Source organism: Nannospalax galili, unplaced genomic scaffold (genome assembly GCF_000622305.1).
Source record: "Nannospalax galili isolate Female #2095 unplaced genomic scaffold, S.galili_v1.0 scaffold1024, whole genome shotgun sequence".
In the NCBI taxonomy this organism is placed as follows: domain Eukaryota; kingdom Metazoa; phylum Chordata; class Mammalia; order Rodentia; family Spalacidae; genus Nannospalax; species Nannospalax galili.
In genome coordinates this window covers 469,046-489,783 of record NW_008351455.1, presented here as the reverse complement: position 1 = coordinate 489,783, position 20,738 = coordinate 469,046, and the positions used below count along the sequence as shown (strand labels likewise).

At 40.0% G+C, this 20,738-nt stretch overlaps 1 protein-coding gene across 5 annotated transcripts in view; it reads left to right on the top strand.

Moving 5' to 3' along the window:
• Ankrd44 (ankyrin repeat domain 44) overlaps positions 1 to 20,738 on the top strand; it is a 350,075-nt gene that overhangs the window by 246,254 nt on the left and 83,083 nt on the right. For all 5 annotated transcript variants that reach the window (XM_017801989.2, XM_017801990.2, XM_029553616.1 and 2 more), the window contains exons 14-16: positions 2,393 to 2,533; positions 4,856 to 4,936; positions 8,494 to 8,605. In XM_017801989.2, coding sequence (XP_017657478.1) covers positions 2,393 to 2,533; positions 4,856 to 4,936; positions 8,494 to 8,605 — 334 coding nt within the window. The remainder of the gene's footprint in view (positions 1 to 2,392; positions 2,534 to 4,855; positions 4,937 to 8,493; positions 8,606 to 20,738) is intronic.

Genomic DNA, 20,738 nt, shown 5'->3' with positions numbered 1-20,738 from the left:
ACAGAAAAGGCCCAGGGCTCAGAGGTCAGGGTGTTAGCCACTGATGTCATGCACACAGCTTGAGTAGGTCACTCTGTTCTTGAAGATTTTGCAGTACTAACCCCCTTCCGCTCCCATCATCCATTATTTCTGCACCCCGACTCCCACCCCCCATTGCTAGGCTGGATTTTTCTCTCTCAATTTTCCTCAGGGCTAGCATCCACACAAGGGGGAACTGCTTGGCTGTGAAGTTTCTGGTATGAGCTTTATGTGAACTAAATGACTGTTTTAAACAGCACAGAACAAAATGTTCTGAACCAACAGATGGTTGGTTCTCTCCAAATATGGCCTGGGGTCTGTGAACTATAAAGTTTCCAATGGTAAGGTGTCATCATGGTTGCTATTCAGGGTGTAGGACTGAGTGAGGTTGAGATAGAGACTATTTCTCAGGTGGAGAAGCAGGTCCCAGAACCCTAAGTCCAAGGCTGAGACTACTGCAGGCCAAAGTTAAGATTAAAGAAGATATGAGATTTAAGACCCTAAACTTCCCTGGAACCATCATCTTACCCTCTGTTATGTTTTGGATGCGAAGTGTCTCCTAAAGGTTCATGGGTTGACAGTTTGGTCCTCTGTGGTAGTAGTGGAATCAATTCATGAATTGATTCAAATATTAATGGCATTACTGAAAGATGGTGGGAACCTAAGATATGGGGCGTAATTGGAGGAAGTAGGTCCCTTGGAGGGGGAAGCCCTTGAGGCAGCAATTGGGTTCACTACCCAGGGACACAGAAGAGGCCACAGAGCTCAGACTCCCACTTCTAAAGGGGATGAAACTCATGTTCAGTGCAGTTAAATGCCTCTCTCCTCTCCTCTCCTCTTCTCTCCTCTCCTTTCCTCTCCTCTCATTTCCTTTCTTATTTTTTATAGTGCTGGGAATCAAAGCCAGGACATGTACATTGTACATACTAGGCAAGTCCTTTACTACTGAGCTACATCTGTAGCCCTTGGGTTTTGTTTTGGGGCAGCATCTTTCTATGCAGCCCAGGCTGGTCTTGAACTTACAGTCCTCCTGTGCTGAGATTATAGATGTATGCCACCATCCATGAGCCCCATCAGATGGTTGATGCTTTATCATTTTCAGTTCAAGTAATTAAAACATAGCAATCCAATATGTACCATAGTATACTTTTATAATAAATTATAATCTTTTCTTTTGTACTAAAGAGAAAATCAACTAATAAAAGAGCCCTAAGTTGTGTACAAAATGTAAAGTTGCACCTGAAAATTTATAAATCATTCTTAAGATAAAGTTACTTTACTTTTAGCATTCTATTTGGTTTTATTCCTGGGATAGTGGCTATTCAAGCTAGAAAAACTGTTAAATAGAAACTGAATATAAGTAATACAAATCATTTCATATTTCTGCATTCTTTCTCTGTATAAGGTATTCATATTTTTTAATAGCATTCCCTTCTTTTCTCATAGTAACCCCATGAGGTATATGGAAATGCAGATTACCTTTTTTTTTTTTTTTGGTCTTTTTGAGACAGGGTCTCCCTGTAGCCCTAGCTGGCCTGGAACTCACTATTTAGAGCAGGCTGGCCTTGAACTTAGAGAGATCCACCTGCCTCTGCCTCCTGAGTACTGGGACTAAAGGGGTGCACCACTATGCCTGGCTGCAGATTACCTTTTTTAATAAATGAAAATATTGAGTTTAGAGAAACTAAATAATTGATACATGTGTGCACAGAATTTTAGACCTAGGAAAGACCACAGGGGAGGCTACACAAAGGACCTTGTCGAAATGAGGCTGAGGAAACTCAGGTCCAGAGAGAGAGAGAGGATGTGATTTTTTTCCAAATTTGCAGATGTGCCCAAACTTAAACCTGAGGCTTCTGGTTCTCTGTTCTTCTCATTAGCCTACATCCCTTTTCTCAAGGTGCTTACAGTTCAGTGGAGACTAACATATATTAACATATATTAATTGCAGAAAATAACGGACGTCATTGTGACACTTTGATCCATACATATGATGTACTTTGATCATAGCCTCCCACCTATTGCCCTCTGTTATCCCCCATCTTCTTTCTCTTCCTTAATAGTCTCTAAGGATGCTTTTAATGGGGATGGTCTCTGTGAGTCTTCACATGGGTGATCTTGTCATGGTCTGAAAAATGCAGCAACATAGACCCATCGGGATAGGCGCTAGGAGTAGAAAGCAAGGCTAGCTCCACTGTGGCTGGCCTTGCTAGACGCCTCCAGTCTTTTAGCCTCAGTTTCTCCTTCCTTGGCTTCCACACACTGAGAGCCAAAGAGCTTTCCACACCCCTAGGAGTTCTGCGTCCAATGCTATGCCAATAATGGGTCTCTTTCCCAGACTGGATGAAGTCATAAATCATTGTTTGTTTTTCAGAACCCCTTTGCACTATGCAGCTGCAAATTGTCATTTCCACTGTATTGAGGCATTGGTGATCACTGGGGCCAGTGTTAATGAAACAGACGATTGGGGACGGACCGCTCTGCACTATGCTGCTGCATCAGACATGGATAGAAAGTAAAATAACCTTGCTTATGCTTCTTCTGGGGATAGGGTTGTGGGAAGGGGGAGATACTGTTCTGTTTTCTTTACACTGCCTCTGGGAAGTAGTAAATGAAGGATCTTTCATTTAGACTTAAGGATGATCCGTATCCCAGGTTTCCCCATTCTGCTTTCTTTATGTTTGATTATTATACACACCACTGCACCATTTCCGCTCTTCTGGATAGAACGCCATGTAGAACTGTCAAGCCCATATTTCAGTTCCTTCAAAGTCTGTTGTAATTTATTTGACATATACAATCATTTTCATCATTACAAATTAAATGCTTCATCTGTTCATATATATTTCCCATTTTAAAAATGCCCACCAATGCATAATCCCCAACTGCCTTCAAATGCAGCCTCAGTATAAGAATAGACGTGAATGCATGCACAAATGCACAAATGCTCTTCCAGCAGCTGCAGAAGAGGAATCTGGCTGTCCTGGATACGTGCGGATTCTAGGTGGCTGGGAATAGAAAACAGAAGTAACTGAACCAGTGCAAGGCGGGGGTGGAGGGGGGGAGTGGGGAGGTGCCCACAATGTATTCAACTGCTCTCAAATCCATAGGAAGACTTTTTGATGACCCCGTATGGAGAACTACTGAATTATTTGCTATCTTCTGCAGTGCAGTTGGTTCTGGGCTAGTGCTAATGGCTTCTTTTCTAAAGCAATTATATTCAAACATTTAACTAATGTATAAATAAGGTAAGCATATGCTCTTGCATTGAGATACACCACCAGGACCTATAAACATTTGAGATGGTGACCCAAGAAAGAAATAAATCCTTTATCATGTGTACACACAACAGAAGTAGAAATTTCATGAAAATTTATCTATATTTGTTGTATGTGATGCATTCTGATATTTCTATCACATTTTATTAAAAAAGAATGGGAAATTTCAACTTACTTGATTGCACTTTTAATAATAGGTTATGATCTACAGCTTTAAAAACCTATATGAAGAGCCAGGTGAGGTGGCACACACTTGGAATCTCAGCCCTTGGCAGGAGGATCAGGAATTCAAGTTCTTCCTCCATTCTATATGAAGTTTGAAGCCAGCCAGGGCTATGTGAAATACTGTCTCAAAAATCAAACCATACCAAACAAATAACAAAAACAACACACACACACACACACACACACACACACACACACACACAGGACTGGAGAGAAATCTCATTTGATAAAATCTCATTTGATAAAGTGTTTGCCATGCAAACATTAAAATCCGAATTTGATCTTCAGAACCCATGTACAAAAATCCAGGCATCTGGAGAGATGGTTTGGCAGTTAAGAGCACTTGCTGTTCTTCATAGGACCTGATTCAGTTCCTGGTACCCACACTGGGCAGCTCACAACCACCTGTAACTTCAGTTCCAAGGGATCTGACACCCTCTTCTGGCCTCCATGGGCACCTGCACACATATGGCATTCACTGATACAGACACACAGAGATACATATAAATAAAAATAATAGAAATAAATCTTTAAAAAATACAGGTGGCTTGCTGGCCAGCCAGGCTAGCCAACTAGGTGAGCTGCAGACCACTGAGAAACCCTGACTCAAAAAACAAGGTAGATGGTTCTTGAGAAATGACCCTCAAGGTTGACCTGTGGCCTTCACACACATGTGCACACACATTCATACACACCTACACCCACATGACCATGCACTCCACAAATACATATGAATAATATAAAATACTTCATTTGTGTTTCTGTAAATAATTTCATAAAGTTAGATGTCACACTCAGGATCCCATAGCCATGTAGGCTATTAATTTAAAAAAGCATTTATTGAAAAGCTGCTAGTGCTGGGTTCTATTCTATGTACTGGGAAAAGATAGGCCTGCTGGAAGAGATGGGGAACAAGTATACGTCATTTGTTAAGAGCTGGAAAAGAAATGCTAGGTGAAGAATTGTTCGGCAGATGAAGGCTAGGCTCCCTCCAGAATCAGTGTGATGCTGAGCTGGCAAGGAGGGTGAGCAGTGCCGTAGAGGCCAAGGAATTTGAACTAAATTGCTTCCTTTATACTTGGGGAGTTTTAGGATGCTGTGAACAGGATGGGAAACTCAGTTCTTATCTTCATCATGCATACCAAGGAAGAAGTTTCAGAAAAGTTATGTTCTCAGTTGGATTCCTTGGAAGGAAATAGGTTTCCTGGATGGTCTTAGAACCATCTATGTCCCTTTTGGGTTGGGGTAAAAATCATTGTAATTATGCAAAAGGTATCAGCAATTTTTTTATTTAAAATTTAATCGCAATTTTTTCTATCCCTTATGCTGAGAAGTAAGACGCTCTTAGGAAATGCCCATGAAAATTCTGAGGAACTTGAAAGAGCCAGGGAAATGAAGGAAAAAGAAGCGGCACAGTAAGTTTCTTCTGAGCTTAAGAACAAGGTGGCATTTGTGATGCTCTGTTGACTCTCTGGCTTGACACATGTGCCTCCTTTCCTATTTGGGGGTTTCATTTGGTATCTTGAGGAAGGAATGTAGGCATATCTCTTAATGGGGAAGAAACTGGTCTTTTACTATGTCCTTCTATGGTGCTGTTTTCACATGGGGAACTCTTTTTAAAATTACAAACCTGCTTTGACTATCACTGTGATTGGCCAGCAGCTTCACTTCTTAAATATAATTTCTGACTGTCATGTATCATATGCTTTGGGGTACATGTTAAGCCTCTACTTGGAACCTTAGGTTCTACTTTTGTGATCTGGAGGTAACTATTATCAGATTCTATAAATGAAGGTCTTCAGACCTTGGTGTGTAAAATTCCCCTCAGACTCTTGTCTCCCCAGAGCATTGACTTACAAACTGCACCTTGTAAATAGCTACTCCTAACCAACCTCACCCCACCTGCCCCTGTCTGGCTTCTGACAGAGAGTTCACTGTTACTGTGACAGGGGGTGAAATGTCTGCCATCACCCAGTGGGGGAGAGTGACAGATGGGAACTCCTCTGATAGTCTAGTCACAAAGAGAAGATCAGTGGCCAGTGCTGAGCCTAGCACTCAGTTGGTACAGTAACTGTTGAATAAATGAACAAATAAGTGAACCAGTGTCTCTACTCTGTGCTGTATTCCCCAGGGGATACAGTGCTCTGTGAGGCTGTAGACCCACAGTCCAAAATGTATTTATTCTTTTCTTAAGTTACCAGAGGAACCAGTTTCTGTGCCCTGAATGCTTATGCCCATTCTAAAATCTCCCCACTTCTCACTCAGTTCCCTTTCCTGTGTCACTGTGTCTAGAGTACAGAGAGCAGCCCTGGGGTAGGTTCCAGGGCATAACACTGAATATTTCTGGGATAAGTACAGGTGACATTGCTGTGAATAAAGCAGAATGACCAAAGTTTCATTCTAATCCTCTTAAATTTAAAATGAAGATACAAAATTAAACATTAAAATTTTTTATTTATGTGTATAAGTATTATTCCTGCATGTATGTAAGTGTGCCTGTGTGTGCAGTGCCCATAGAGGTCAGAAGAGGGCATGGGATCGCTTGGAAGTGGAGTTACAGATGGTTGTTAGCTGCCATATGGGTGCTGGAATTTGAACCTGGGTGTTTTGTAAGAACAGCCAGTGCTCTTAACTGTTGAGCCATCTCTCCATTCCTTAAAGATAGAGAACTTTAAGCTATTTCAGCAAGCTCCCTTCCTTCTTTGAGCTGCTGGCTTGTCCTGGGCCAGCCTATCCTCTCCAGTGATAGAGAAGGAGGGAGCAAAAAAGGTAGAGGAAGGGCAGGGAACTGCAGCCTAAGTCCAGAGCTCCTCATGCAAAGGAACACCTTTCCCCCTGTCCGGGCATGAGGGGACCTAATATGACTCTGTTGATTTTGCACCTTAAGTGGCAGAGCTGCCAGGCTGCCTGGGAGGGGAAATGATAGGCCTTACCAGTTAAAACACTGGGTTCATTTTCTCCTTAGAAACTATGTGCAGAGTATTCAAATTCTACAGTGTTGTTGTTTTTATAACTGTAGTATTGATGGTCTAGTTTAGCTATATTCTGGGCTAAATCCTTCACTGGGAGGCATTCCAAATGTTTTCCAAGTTACAAATTCAACATATCAAGTAATTTTTAGCAATTCATTCAGAGGTTGGGGGTCGTGTGTCCATAAAATGCTATAGCTATTGAGTGATTTATTTAGAGCCAAGTTCAGTTTGCAATGAGTCACTCCTGGGCTCTTGTCCATGGACATTTAATTATCCGAATAAAACAATTCTTCCTTATAAGGTACAAATGACCCAAGACAGCCTGATAGCAGAACTTTCATAAAAGTTTGATTTATTTTGGAGCATTTTATGGTAAAATGTGAAAAGTTGATATTTCGTTAAAAAAGTATCTTTCATGAGTTTTCTAGAAATTAAAGAACCAGCTTAATTATCTCTGTGTGTGATTTACTTATCCCCATGGCCTTATACCAAAAGACAGGTAAGTGACATTTCAGAGTTTTTGAGTAAAGTCCCGCCAGAAGATTCTATTTAATATAGATGCTGGTATTTAGAATCTTAAAATCTTGAGAGATAGGCTTGGTGGCTCATTCTTGTAATCCACCTCTTGGGAGTTAGAGCCAGGAGTATTAGGAGTTCAAGGTCATCCTCAGCTACATAATGAGTTTGAGGCCAATGTGGGCTACATGAGACCCTGTCTCAAAAAACCTAAAATAAAAATAAAAAATTGATTCGAGTTTGAAACTGAATCAGCATGTCCTTGTCTCACTATGACAAAAATAATACTGCAATCTTGGAATGAGCCATGGAGATAGGCTAGTTTCTGCCTCTTGTGATGGAAGGATCTTGACTATTTGCAATAGGACATGAACAGAACTGTGTATGTCCCTGAGTGCTAGGGTTTGGATCCCTTCAGCAAAGGAAGAGCCAAGATCCTTCCTCTGCCTGGCGTGTTCAGCCTTTAGACATTGCAAGCACAACACTATTATCTACAAAGTTTGTGTTTGAGCACTATGAAATTTATTTCCAAAAAATTTGCCAAAAAAATCTTAAATATTTTAAGTAACTTTATACACTGGGCCACTTTCCTAGCTATCTCTTCCTGCATGTGGCCTGTGGGCCACAGGTTGGACACACTTGCAGCCTATTTCAAATACCATAGCTTTTCAGAAAAATTATAATTATGTCAGAAAAGGCTTTTAAAATCTTTATTTTGTTCTGGTCTGTATTTGTAATTGTGCAACTTAAACTTCAAGTATAGTTGCTAAATGAGTTCTTTTTACTTTTTAAATGTTTATACACCCAGTCTTTCATTATTCAGTCTACCCCAAGGTTTTTCTCTTCTTAATCTATTTTAAACTTTCATTTTTTAAACTTTTGAATCTTCATCTCCAATAGCAAGGTCAGAAATAGTCCCTTCTCTATTGAGTTTTAGTACAGTTACAGTAGCCTAACCACTTTATTACATTTGAGACTTTTGAACATGGAGATTTAAATCTTGTTATTCAGTAATATTGATGACATACGTGTTCTGTACCTTAAGATGAGAAGGAAAACAAGACAATTACTCATGTGTTCCTAAAGCTTTTCCTGACTTTTAGAATGGCTATTTTTTGTCTTTTTGATACAAGGTCTCCCTGTAGCCCCAGCTGTCCTGGAACTCACTATGTAGACCAGGCTGGCCTTGAACTCACAGAGATCCGCCTGCCTCTGCCTCCCAAGTGCTGGGATTAAAGGCGTGTGCCACCGCACCCGGCTAGAATGGCTATTTTAAGATGAAATAAAGACAGAGAAAGCATGCATTCACATACATGCTCGTGTGTGCATGTGTGCACACACACCTTCCAGTGTGTGAAACAAGATCCATAAAGAAACATTTAAATTCTTAAAAACTTTGTGGAGCGTTTGTAATTGGGGAGTTTATACTAATTATCCTTTTTGGTCCAGAGATGTTTCCTAAAACCACATCTTTACACTTGCAGATGTCTAGAGTTTCTGCTTCAAAATGATGCAAATCCGTCCATCCGGGACAAGGAAGGCTACAATAGCATCCACTACGCTGCTGCCTATGGCCACAGACAGTGTCTGGAACTAGTGAGTTGTCTTCTTTTGTTTTTTTCCTAACACGGTACTGGCCCTAAACTCTGAACAGCCATCCTGACTGTCTAGTGTAGTCACCACAGAAATTACTGGGAGGATATTTTCTGGAAAGTGAAAAAAAGTGTTAGACTTTGTAATATATAGATTCCTTTGTTCCCTTACTGTCCTTCCTTATCTGAGAGTTGACTGACAATGAATTCCTCCACATAATTTCAGGTAGGACTGTCAGATCTCTGTGTAGACACAGCTTACATTTAAGGACAATTAGGAGAGAGCAGGTAAGTTCAGTAGATCTTTCCAGAGGAAACTTTAGTTACTGCAGTGTGCAATAGTAGTGTGGGAACTTAGTGTTCAATTTATTGAGTCGTTAGGCACATAGTTTGTTATGGTCATTCCCATACCTGTCATCCAGAAAAAGAACTGGAAAGAACACAAGAGTGGAATTTTCTTGAATTTCCAAACCACCAAATACATTTAATACAGTGATCAAGAGACACCTGGGAGTTTGAGAAGCTCCTTTATGTTGGTTCTAGAGATTGAACTCAGATCACCAGGCTTGATCTGCAAGTGCCTTTACCCACTGAACCATTTAACCAAACCCAAAATCTGACATTTTAAGATTCCCTCCTTGAAAACACTAGGTGGGGGACTGGAGAGATGGATCTGTGGTAGAGTACTTGCTACTCTTGCAGAGATCCAGGTACAGTTCCAACTACTCACATGGCAACTCATAACCACCTGTAACTCCAGTTTCAGGGGGATTCGACACCCTCTTCTGACCTCTGCAGGCACCAAGTGTGTTTATGGTGCACATGCATGAAGGCAAAACACTCATACACATAAAACAAAACAAAACAAAATCCCTAGGCAGGCTAATGGGAAAGTCTTCTTATGGCCACATCCTACCTGCAGACCACACACTTTGCTCCCTTCTTAACACCAATCTTGGTACAGCTTCACGAGGATGCAGGAGTGTCCCAGCTCATTCCCCGTGGTCCAGTGACAGGTGCTATTTTTCTATACTGTCCATGAATATATTCTCTTTTAGTATATGCCTGTAAACCCGGCATTTGGGAGACTGAGGCCGTGGGATCTCAAGTTGGAGGCCAGCCTGAGTTCATAATGTGACCCTGGATATTTTATTCATATTATACCCTAAAATATTTTATTTATTATTATTTTTTAATATTTTATTTATTATTTTTATTTTATATGTGTGTGTGTGTGTATTGCCTGCATGTAGGTAAGTACACCCATGTTGTGCAATGCCCGTGGAGGACAGAAGAGGCTGTCAGATCCCCTGGAATTGGAGTTAGGACAGTTGTTAGCTGCCATGTGGGTGCTGGGATTCAAACCCGGGTTTTCTGCAAGAATAGCCAGTGTTCTTAACTGCTGAGCCATCTCTCTAGCCCCTTATTTGTTATTTTTATCTTATGTGTATGAGTGTTTTGCCTGCATGTATGTATGTAAGTGCATTGTGTGCATACAATGCCAGAAGAGGCCAGAAGAGGATGTTTAGATTCCCTGGAACTGGAGTTAGCTGCCATGTGGGTACTGGAAATCAAACTTGGGTCCTCTGGAAGAACAGTAAGTGTTCTTAACTGTGGAGTCATCTCTCCAGCCCCTGAATCCTGATTTAAAAGAAGTGCTTATTTATCCAAGCCACAATTCCTTCCTTTACAGATTAAAGTCCCAGTTGTACACAAGCCTTTCAAATACAGGATAAATGCTTAGTAGGAATTAAGATACAAAGCAGTATCATTTCTGCCTCCTAACACCAGCTCTGCAGTAGAACTTGATAGAGATTTATTAGCAAATATGACTTTGTGTTTAGCCTTCATATATGAAAGGCTCCTCACAAAGTATGTGCACATGTGTGCATATGTATAATAATCACTGGGAGAGTGAAAGCTTACTGTTATAATTACCCATTATGAGCCTGTCTTCCAAAATCTACTTAAGGCACAGCTGTCTTTAATTGACTTTCTCTATGAAAACCATATGCCGTAATTGGGTATATGAACTTTTATTACAAAGTTTGCTGTTATGCTCTTAATAATGTGTGCTATTCTATGGGACAATATTGGGTTATCTATAATCTGGTAGCACACTGAGAATCATTATTTGGTGGCACCTACTTTCTGTGTAAATGGTATATTGCATGTATATTGTAAAGGTACATTTTCCTTTTTCAAGATAGTCATTTTAAGACTATTATTTCTTTTATCTGACAAGAAGGTTTTCTGTCCACAAGATGGAAGAGACTTAGCCCTTCGATTAGATCAACTCTTGCTTTGTGTGATTTACAGAGATAATTATTCATGGAAATTTGAAATTTTCTATAGTAGGTAGGGGAAATATTAGTCGATCTTCATTTGCATTGTCAGTCGAATAGGACCAGATCTTATATTATCAATATAAATTTGTAGAAGTGTCATCCTTGTTTGCTTTTTACAAAAGATCCTCCATGAGTCATTTATCACACAGATAGGATTTTCCTGAATGGTTATCACTGGATGGAAGGTTTTGTGTATTCCCATTTTAGAATGCATCCTAAAATTTCTCTTGGGTACAGTTTGTACTAAGCAGAGTTCCTAAACAGACTGTAAATATTCTCACACTCTGCCCCTAAAAACAACAACAACGTGTGTGTCTGTTGTGTGTCATGTCCCATCCCCCTGTCCCCCCTCCGCGTCCCCACGCAATACCACAGAGAAACACAAAACCCAACCCAGAGAACAGTCCTCCCCCCGCCATGCAAACCACAAAGCCATATGTTGGTATCTTATCCCCCTGCTGGCTCATCCAACTCTGAACCAGCCTGGGGAGGAGATGTGGCAGGATGAAAGTTCTAGAAGGAGAGAACACAGTATAGGGCCTGTCTCTAAGACAAGAATTAAATAAAAAAATAAGATTTTTGTTTTCATGGAAGAGCATTTCTAATTCATATTCCCTTTCCCTTGGGAACTCAGTGTCATCTTAGTTTCTTGAAATTCCCATTTCCTTGGGCATCAGGTTAGGAAAACAAACCCATGAACTGTTACAAGTGAGGGGTGGGTTTCTGTGGTGCACACTGTCATGCTACATCTCCCTCATCTCACATAACACAAGCACTCCATCGTCCCAGGGCACGGCGGAGGGGGGACGGGTGTGTGGATCATCATTTTAACCCAGTGGCCCTGTCTCTGTTCCAGGTGCTGGGTTTTTACCATAAAAAGCCCTACTTCTGGTGGCTCTGGGTCACCCATTTGAGCCTCTGAGCAAGCATTCTCCCAGGAGACCTTTATTTCACATTCCCAGCCTTTGCTTCTGGCCGGTAGAAGGAACAGAGCTAGTAACTGTGCATTTCCAGCTAGGCCAGACATTGTCCTTTGGAAGTTGAGTGAGATTAAAGAGAGGCGGCTGTCAGAGCTGGCTGACTTGGACAGTTGGTGAAATTTCCTCCTAGCTAGTTGAGTGATCACTGTGTTTATGGATATCATTAAATATGTGTCATTAAATTTGATGTGTATTTGACTGTGACATTTAACTTAACCTATATTTGTTTGGCATTCATGGCTTGGGGTTCCTGCCTGTGATTGTAAGTTTAGAATTTATAAACCACATATTTTGTTTTCAGTTTATTTTCCTGAAATAAAAATGGAACAGAAATTATTTTAGCTGCTTTAATTCCATTTTCCTTATGCAAACTTATATTGAGTTAGTTCCGTGAGCAAAAACCTCCTAGAAAGTGATGGATTTCTTAGCTTTGACAGATTGGCCAGGTTTGGAATTCCATACAATCCACCTACTCACGCCAGTGTTCCCATTTGCTTTTGATCAAAGATGTATGTCCTGAGTATGACCCAAAAATCTGCCCGCCAATGTGTGCAGAGAACTGTGATCAGTCAAATTCAATTGGGTTCAACATATCAAAGCAAAGCAGAGGGTTTGTGGCTAATAAAGTATCTTGTGTCTAAATGAAGTGTTGGCTTCAGAGGAGGAGGGGAGGAGCTGGCAGTGGAGAGGGCTCTGTGTCTGTAGTGCATACAGGCTGAATTCGCAAGAGACAAACGAGGGATGCATGCCCCTGTTTGGAATTTTAGAGTTTCTGTTGGCACACTAATTTTCTTTTACAATATTGAACATTTGTCTGTGAACATAAAGATTTTTGTGGCTTTGTTCTTTTCAAAATGGAAAAATGTGTGGGCCCACATAATTACATAAATTGCCTACAAAAACTTAACAAGATTGTTTGAAAACTTGAGAACTCAGATTAAATTCTATTCAGGATTTTGCCAGGTCAAATCACTTGGAATTTGGCTGCTTCCCCTGGATCTTCTCCTGTGAACTTGAACTTCAACTGTAAGAGCAAGTGTGGGTAGCAAACAGTCTCCGCTTGTATTTTCTACCAGTTTCTGGGATTCTCTGAAGGCAACTATGGTTTGGGCAACTAAACACCAAAATTGGGCTGTTTTCCTATAAACTACTCTGTGTTTTGGGTTACTTGTTTATCATAGGACTTCAGCGTCGTTAGCACCTGGATCTGGACAAAATATTTGTGTCTATATAGGATGTAGTTATATTGCAATGTCTAATTAAGCTTTTTTCTTTTTAAAATTTTAAAATTTATTTATTTTATGTATATGAGTATTTTACATGTAAGTGTACCCATGTGTGCAATGCCTACAGAGGCCTGAAGAGGGCTCCATATCCCTGGAACTGGAGTTACAGATGGTTGTTAGCTGCCATGAGGGTACTGGAAACCAAACCAGGGTCCTCTGCAAGAGCATCCTGTGCTCTTAAACACTAGGTGCCAAAAAATGTTAGAGAAATGAGCTATATTGGTGAGTGATTAAGCTTGATTAAGTGATAAAATTTAAACGTTAGTTTATAAGCAGTTTGATTCTTCTTATTTGCTTGGAAAGTATTTCATAAAAGATGACAAGTTGGAGAGTAGAGAAAAATTTGCATTTCTATGGAGTGGCCTTTAGGTAGATTTGACTACTTCCTAAAATAAACACATTTTTCCTGCAAGCTCCTCTTCATTACTTTTCTTCTTCAAGATCTAAAAACCTATGTTAATGTATAAAACTGGTGTAAAGACACTCAGCAAATTAAAACACACACACACACACACACACACACACACACACACACACCTGTCTGTAGTTGCTTCCAGATATATAGTGAGCTAAGGGATTCAAGACTAGGCATTACTGCTTCTAACTGGGAGCTTCTAAAGACTCAGTAATGTAGGAGAAAGGTTTCTTAAAGACAACATAGTTTAAGATTTTATTTTTTTTATGTGCATGAGTGTTTTGCCTGCCTATATGTAAATGTATTCGTGTGTGCAATTCCCACAGAGGCCATAAGAGGGCGTTGGATACCCTGGAACTGGAATTGCTAACGAGTATGACTGGCTATGTAGGTGGTGGGAACCGAACCTGGGTCCTCTGGAAGAGCAGCCAGTGTTTTAACTGCTGAGCCATCTCTGCAGCTCCAAGAGAATATAGTTTAACTATGAACCTGAAACAAAGTTAATATGGCTTGCTTTCCTTTCCTCTCCCTCCTTCTCGTCCATCAGTAAAAATAAAAATGAAACAACAACAACAACAACAACAAAAAACCACTAGAAAGCACTGAGTGGGGTAAGAAAGCACTCCCCAATTGGTGTTGGGCCTCAGGGAGGTGTCAGAAAGGCATCCCAGGAATGGCTGAAACTTACTTAGGGAGGGTGTCCTGAATGAGTGTATTTGTTACTTTTCTCATTACTATGACAAAATGCCTGACAAAAGCAACTTTTAAAAGGAAGGAATTATTTTGGTTCACTGTTTTAAAAAGAATGCAGTGCATTCTCCTAGAAAGACATGCAAGAGGAGTGGGCATGCTGGTCACTTTGTGTCCACAGCCAGGAAGCAGAAAGTGGGCATGAAGTGGGGTGGGGCAATTAAACCTCGAGATCTGCCCCCAGTGACCCACTTCCTCCAGGAGTGTCTAGCTGCGAGCCTGCTGACTGTATGTGGCCCAGTATAGCTATGAATGCAGCCCAACACAAAATCATAAACTTATTTAAAACATGCAGTTTTCTTTTGTAACCTGATTGCACGGCCCTCAACCATGAACTTTTTAAGATTGTATATATTTTAAAATTGAATTTTTGTGATTTTCATTGCAACATAATTTGATGGTATTTTGATCCCCTCCCCTATCTACACCTCCCTTTATTGCCCCCTGCCCAATTTAATGTACTCTATTTTATATATATGTGTGTGTGTGTGTATATATATATATAATAAGGCATATAGAGTCTAATTTGTGTCCCCCAAAGACCTTCAGTGTGGGTCCATTCACTGGAGCCTAGTTAACCTACTAAGAGTCACATCCTTGAAAGAGACTGTCTCTCTCTCTCCCCTTCTCAGCAGCCACAGCCATTGGTTGCCAGATTTCCTTAGATTGGGGTTGGGGTTTCTTATCCACGTCCTCACGTCTATGCTGACTTTTTCTGGTTTGAGCTTGCATGGTGTTGAGCATGCTGTCACCATTGCTGTGAGTTCATATGAGGAACTGACCAGCTGTCTAGAAAACGCTATTTCCTTGTTGTCATCCACCACTTCTGTCTCTTACAATCTCCCTGCCCCCTCTTCACAATGATCCATGAGCTGATATAGATGTCCTAGTCAGGGATAAGCACTCTGCAGCTTCTTTTTCTCTGCACATTGGCCACATGTGGATTTCTATTAATTACCATCTTAATTACCATCTTCTACATAAGGAAACTTCTCTGGTGAGAGTTGAGAGATGTATTAATCTATGGGTATAACAATAAGTGATTAGGAGTCAGTTTAATATGATAACTATTTAGTAGAAAGTTAGTATTGGGCTCTTCTCTATGTCTTGTGACCTGTCTAGCCTCAGGTTCCTATCAGCTTCAGGTATGGGCGCCATCCTATAAAGCACACTTTAAATCCAATGAGAGAGTGGTCAGTTGCTCCCTTAATACTCATGCCACTATTGCACTGATGGGTATATTTTGCCAGGCCTCTTGTAGTTCACAGGATTCAGTGCTGGGTAAGGTTGCTGATTATTTTTCCCTTCTGATAGCATGCATAGCATAGCACCTTCCAGCACTATGCACATTAACCCTGTAGACATGAGGCTCTGAAGTCAGCACCAGCTTGATTTCTCCTCTCAACCATGAACTTTGTAAATGACAATATTATGTTGCAGTGTCAGGCAAAATAAATGTATGTATGCTCTCATAACCCACAAACTATGGATTGGACACCCCTGGAAAATTACACAACCTTCCAAAACAGTGCCATCATCTGGAATACATGAGCCTGTGAGGGCATTTCCAACCACAGCAATGAGCATGCATCACCAAACACAGAACTGCAGAGTACATGAAGCAAACATTAAAAGAGTAAATTTTAAAATCCAGATACAGTTAGAGACATTAGCATCTCTATCAACAATGAATAGAATAACTAGACAGGAGATCATCAACACGTAAAACTCAGTAACATTATCGACCAAGGGATCTAATCAACACAGAAAACTATACCCTACAGAAGAATATCTATATATTCAGAATATATATTTCAAATGCTCATGGATTATTCACCAAGATATCCTAAACCATAAAACAACTCAAAAATGTAGAAGAATGGAAATCATATAGAATGTTCTCTAGCCACAAGGAATAAAACTAATAGATGCTAGGAGAATCTTCAACATTTGGAAGATTAAACAACAAAATTGTGGCTAATTCTTGGGTCAGAGAGAAAGTGTAAAGGGAAGTTAAAAAATGAACTAAATGAAAATGATAATTCAACAAATCAAAAATTGGGGCTCAGCTAGATTAGTGCTGAAAAAGAAATTTTTGTACTATAAATGCTTGGCAACGGCAGGCAGATCTCTGTGAGTTCCAGGCCAGCCTGGTCTACATAGTGAGTTCCAGGACAGCTGGGGCTACAGGGAGACCCTGTCTCAAAAAGACCAAAAAAAAAAGAAAGAAAAAAAAATATGTTTCTACATCAATCTAAAAACCCCAAAATAAATAAGCAGAAAATGCAGACGATAGAAACTGAAGCGGAAATACGTGAAATTGAGAAACATAATGGGGAAATTCAGTCAAGTTTGGGTTCATTGAAATCTTTGATAAAATCGACAAACCTACATTGAGGCAGGGAGGAGAGAGGGAGTTTATAGACCAATGTCCTAGGAAAAATGCCTTAAAATCACCACAAAAGTGCCTTAAAATTACCCATTAGAATTCAGCCATATGTATAAAGAATTCTACTTGACTTTCCCCATCCCAGAAGTAAAGTCCGGTAGAATTTACTATAAAGATTTAAGCCTGTCTTATTATTATTATTGAAAATTGGTGTGATTTACCATCTTAGTAGGCTAAAGAGGAGTCACATGATTATGTCTATCAATATGAAAACAATATTTGACAATATTTAATACCCATTCATGACCAAAAAAAAAGAAAAGAAAAAAAAAAACCCTCAAAATAGGAGCAGAGAGGAACTTCCTTGCCTCAATGAAGAGCATCAAAAGACAGCTAAAATTGTACTTACTTTTGAAAGACTGAAAGCCTTCCTCCCCAAATCAAAAAGTTAAGGATGGCTGCTTCTCCTATTCTTAGTCTCTGACCAGAGCAATAACACACACACACACACGCACGCACGCACAAGCATACAGATTAGACAGAAATAAAACTACCCCATTTGTGGAGGGCATAGTTTACTATAAGAATGTCCCAAGGAATCAACAAAAAATCTAGAATTTGTAAATGAGTTCAGGTAGGTCATGGGATAACCATACAAGAATCAATTGTAATTTCAAGGAATCAACATGTAGACATCAGAATTTTAAAACAATGTTCTATATAACTTTAAAAAACAGAAATATGGGACTTGTATGTTGAAAAACACAAATGTTTCTAAAATCAATGAACTTTTTATTTTTTAAATATTTTATTTATTGTTTTATTTTATATGTATGAGTGTATTGCCTGCATGTATGGAAGTGTACCTGTGTCGTGCAATGCCCGTGGAGGGCAGAAGAGGGCATTGGATCCCCTGGAACTGGAATTACAGATGGTTGTTAGCCTACATGTAGGTGCTAGAAAATGAACCTGGGTCTTCTGCAAGAGCATCAGTGTTCTTAACTGCTGAGCCATCTCTCCAACCCTGAGTCTTTTATTTTAAGGGAGATAAACTATGTTCATGGATTACAGGACTCACATAGTAAAGTTGTCAGTTCTTCCTAAATTCATGATTTAATATAATTCCCATAAAATTCTCAGTTAGGTTTTATGTTATTATCATTTTAATAGAGGCAGAATTTTTCTAAAATTTACATAGAGTGGCAAAGGAACTAGAAAGCTAAAACAAGTCTTTGAAAAAGAACAACCAAGTAGGATAGCATCAGCTTAACTAACCCCAAGCATTTCTGTATAGTTACAATAACCACAACGTGAGAGGTGGGCAGAGGAGTGGACACATTGGCAAACAGAACAGGATGAACAACCCAGATACAGGGCTCAATAAATACTTCTTCTGCCTTTTATTAAAGTTTATTACTTCATTTTTAAATACTAAAGTTTTTTAATTGAATTTTTGCTATTTTCATACAATATAATTTGATGGTATTTAGGTTCACTCCCCTGCCCAATTTAAATTATCCCCTGCCCAATTTAATATACTCACTTATGTATGTAATATGGCATATAGAGTCCAATTTGTGTTCCCAAATGCCTCTCAGTGTGGGTCCATCCACTGGGCCCACCAAGAGTCCCATCCCTGTGAGACACTGCCTTTCCCCCTCCCAGAAGCCATTAATTGCCAAAAATTCCTTGGGTTGGGATTTTTTACCCACTTCCCTGTGTCTATCCTCAGCTAAAGTTGGGACCTGCTGCCCATTTCCCCATTTCTATGCTGGGTTTTTGTCTGATTGAGTCGGCCTGGGTCTTGTGCATGCTGTCTCCATTGTTTCAAGCTCATAAGAGCAAATTACCAGAGGTCTGAAACCCTTCTTTTTTAAATTCTTTTACTGAATTTTTGCAATTTTTGTACAACAAAATTTGATGCTGCTTAAAGTCCCTCTCCTAACACCTCCTCCCACTGCCCCCATTCAACTTAATCTACTATGTCTTCACTGTGGATTCATCCACCTGACCCACCAAGAGCCCCATCCCTGTAAGACACTGTCTTTCCCCCTCCCAGTAGCCATCAATTGCCAAAAGCTCCTTAGCTTAGGTTGGAATTTCTTACCCACTTCCCTGTGTCTATGCTGGGATTTTGTCTGGTTTGAGCTTGCATAGGACTTGTGCATGCTGTCACATTGCTTTGAATTCATATGAGTAAATGACCAGCTGTCTGGAAGACTATGTTTGCTTGTGGTTATCCACCCCTCTGGCTCTTACAGTCTTTGCCCAATGGATATATATTTTTTTAAGATGCAAAAGCAATTCAGGATAATAAGGATAGTTTTTAGCACATGGTGCTAAAGTGTTGACTGATGTCTCAGACTTCATACAAAAAGTAACTCAAAATAGATCACCGACTTAAAGGCAAACCATAAAATACAGGAGAAAAATCTTCAAGATCTAGGACTAAGTAGAGTTTTTTTTTTTTTAATTACTAAATTGGACTTTCATCAAAATGTAAAACTCTTCCTCCAAGAAAGCCTGTTATGAGGACGAGAAGACAAGCCCCAGGCTGGGAACTTCGTTTGCAATAGTTCCAAATAACTCTGCAGCCCTTTGTTGGGTGAATCATTAATCAAATTGAGGTACTTTCATACCAGGGAATCCTTCTCAGCAATAAAAAAGAAACATTTGGCTGATGCTTGCAGCAAGCTGGATGAATCTCCAGCCGAACAGAAGTCACATGCTACATGATTCTGTTATGCAACATGAATGAAATTGCAAAGTTATAGAATTGAAAGTAATTCACTTACGTCTGCCGCTTATGGAGTGATGAGGCTCTGAAGGCAAGTGGGCATGACTATGAAAGAGCAGCAGACGGGATCCGTTCATTGATGAAATTGTGTTTTGGCTTTATAAAATGTCAGGTGCTGAAGAGATGGCTCAGCAGTTAAGAACATTGGTTGTTCTTGCAGAAGACCCGGGTTCTAATCCCAGCACCCACATGGCAGCTAACAACTGTCTGTAACTCCAGTCCCAGGAGATCTGACAGCCTCTTCTGACCCCCGGGGGCATTGCACGACATGGGTGCACTTACCTACATTTAGGCAATACATGCATACACATTTAAAAAAAGTGTAAAATGATGTCAGTATCTTGTATTTGTTAGAAATACCCTGACTCTGAAATTGTAACCAGTTTTGTCACTGTAGGGGTAAAATACGAAAGGGGTATGCAATATCTGTTTTAACTTAGAATTGCATGTAAATATTCAGTTTTCTCAGAATTAAGTATAGTATAAAATTACATGTATCTGTAGAACACTTCTTAGAATAAAATAAATGTCTTGGTAAATAAAACTAATTAGCACTGAGCTAATTGTTTTAATGCAGAAGAACCTGGGCAGTACCAACAAGAGTCCATCTGTGTCCTCCATTCTTTAGGCAGACAATACAGGCTGTTAGTAATTAGAAGACCAGGACTATTCTATGGCATTGTACACCCAGGGAGCTACAAAACAACCCTGGCTATAGCATCCCAGTCACTCTCCTTGTGATAACAGCTGCCAGGGATGATCCCTTCCAACTAGAACATTGAAGAGTGACTTTGCAGCAAGGTTTCTCCAAAGATCCTTTTATCCTTGGAACCTGTGGGGAGCTCTGTCTTGGAAAGTCTAGACCAAGTCTCTACAAGTATCCCTTCCTTTATCTTCATGCAGTTCCTCAGCATTTTTTAGTCAGAAGAGCTCATACCCACACCTGTGCTTCCAGGTCATGGGGTGATAATGCTCCCAAAGAACCAAGAACCTTTCTAAGATCCCAGAGAGTTGGAGCTCGGCCTTTTGTGACAGCTAGAGTATATCTGGAGTAGCTGCCATTAGTTGTTCATATGGGCAGATCCCAGAACCTAAGTGGAACCATTGCTGGATTTAAATTTTGTAGCTGTGCAGTATGTGAAAAAGTACTTTTATTAATATGAAAAAAAGCA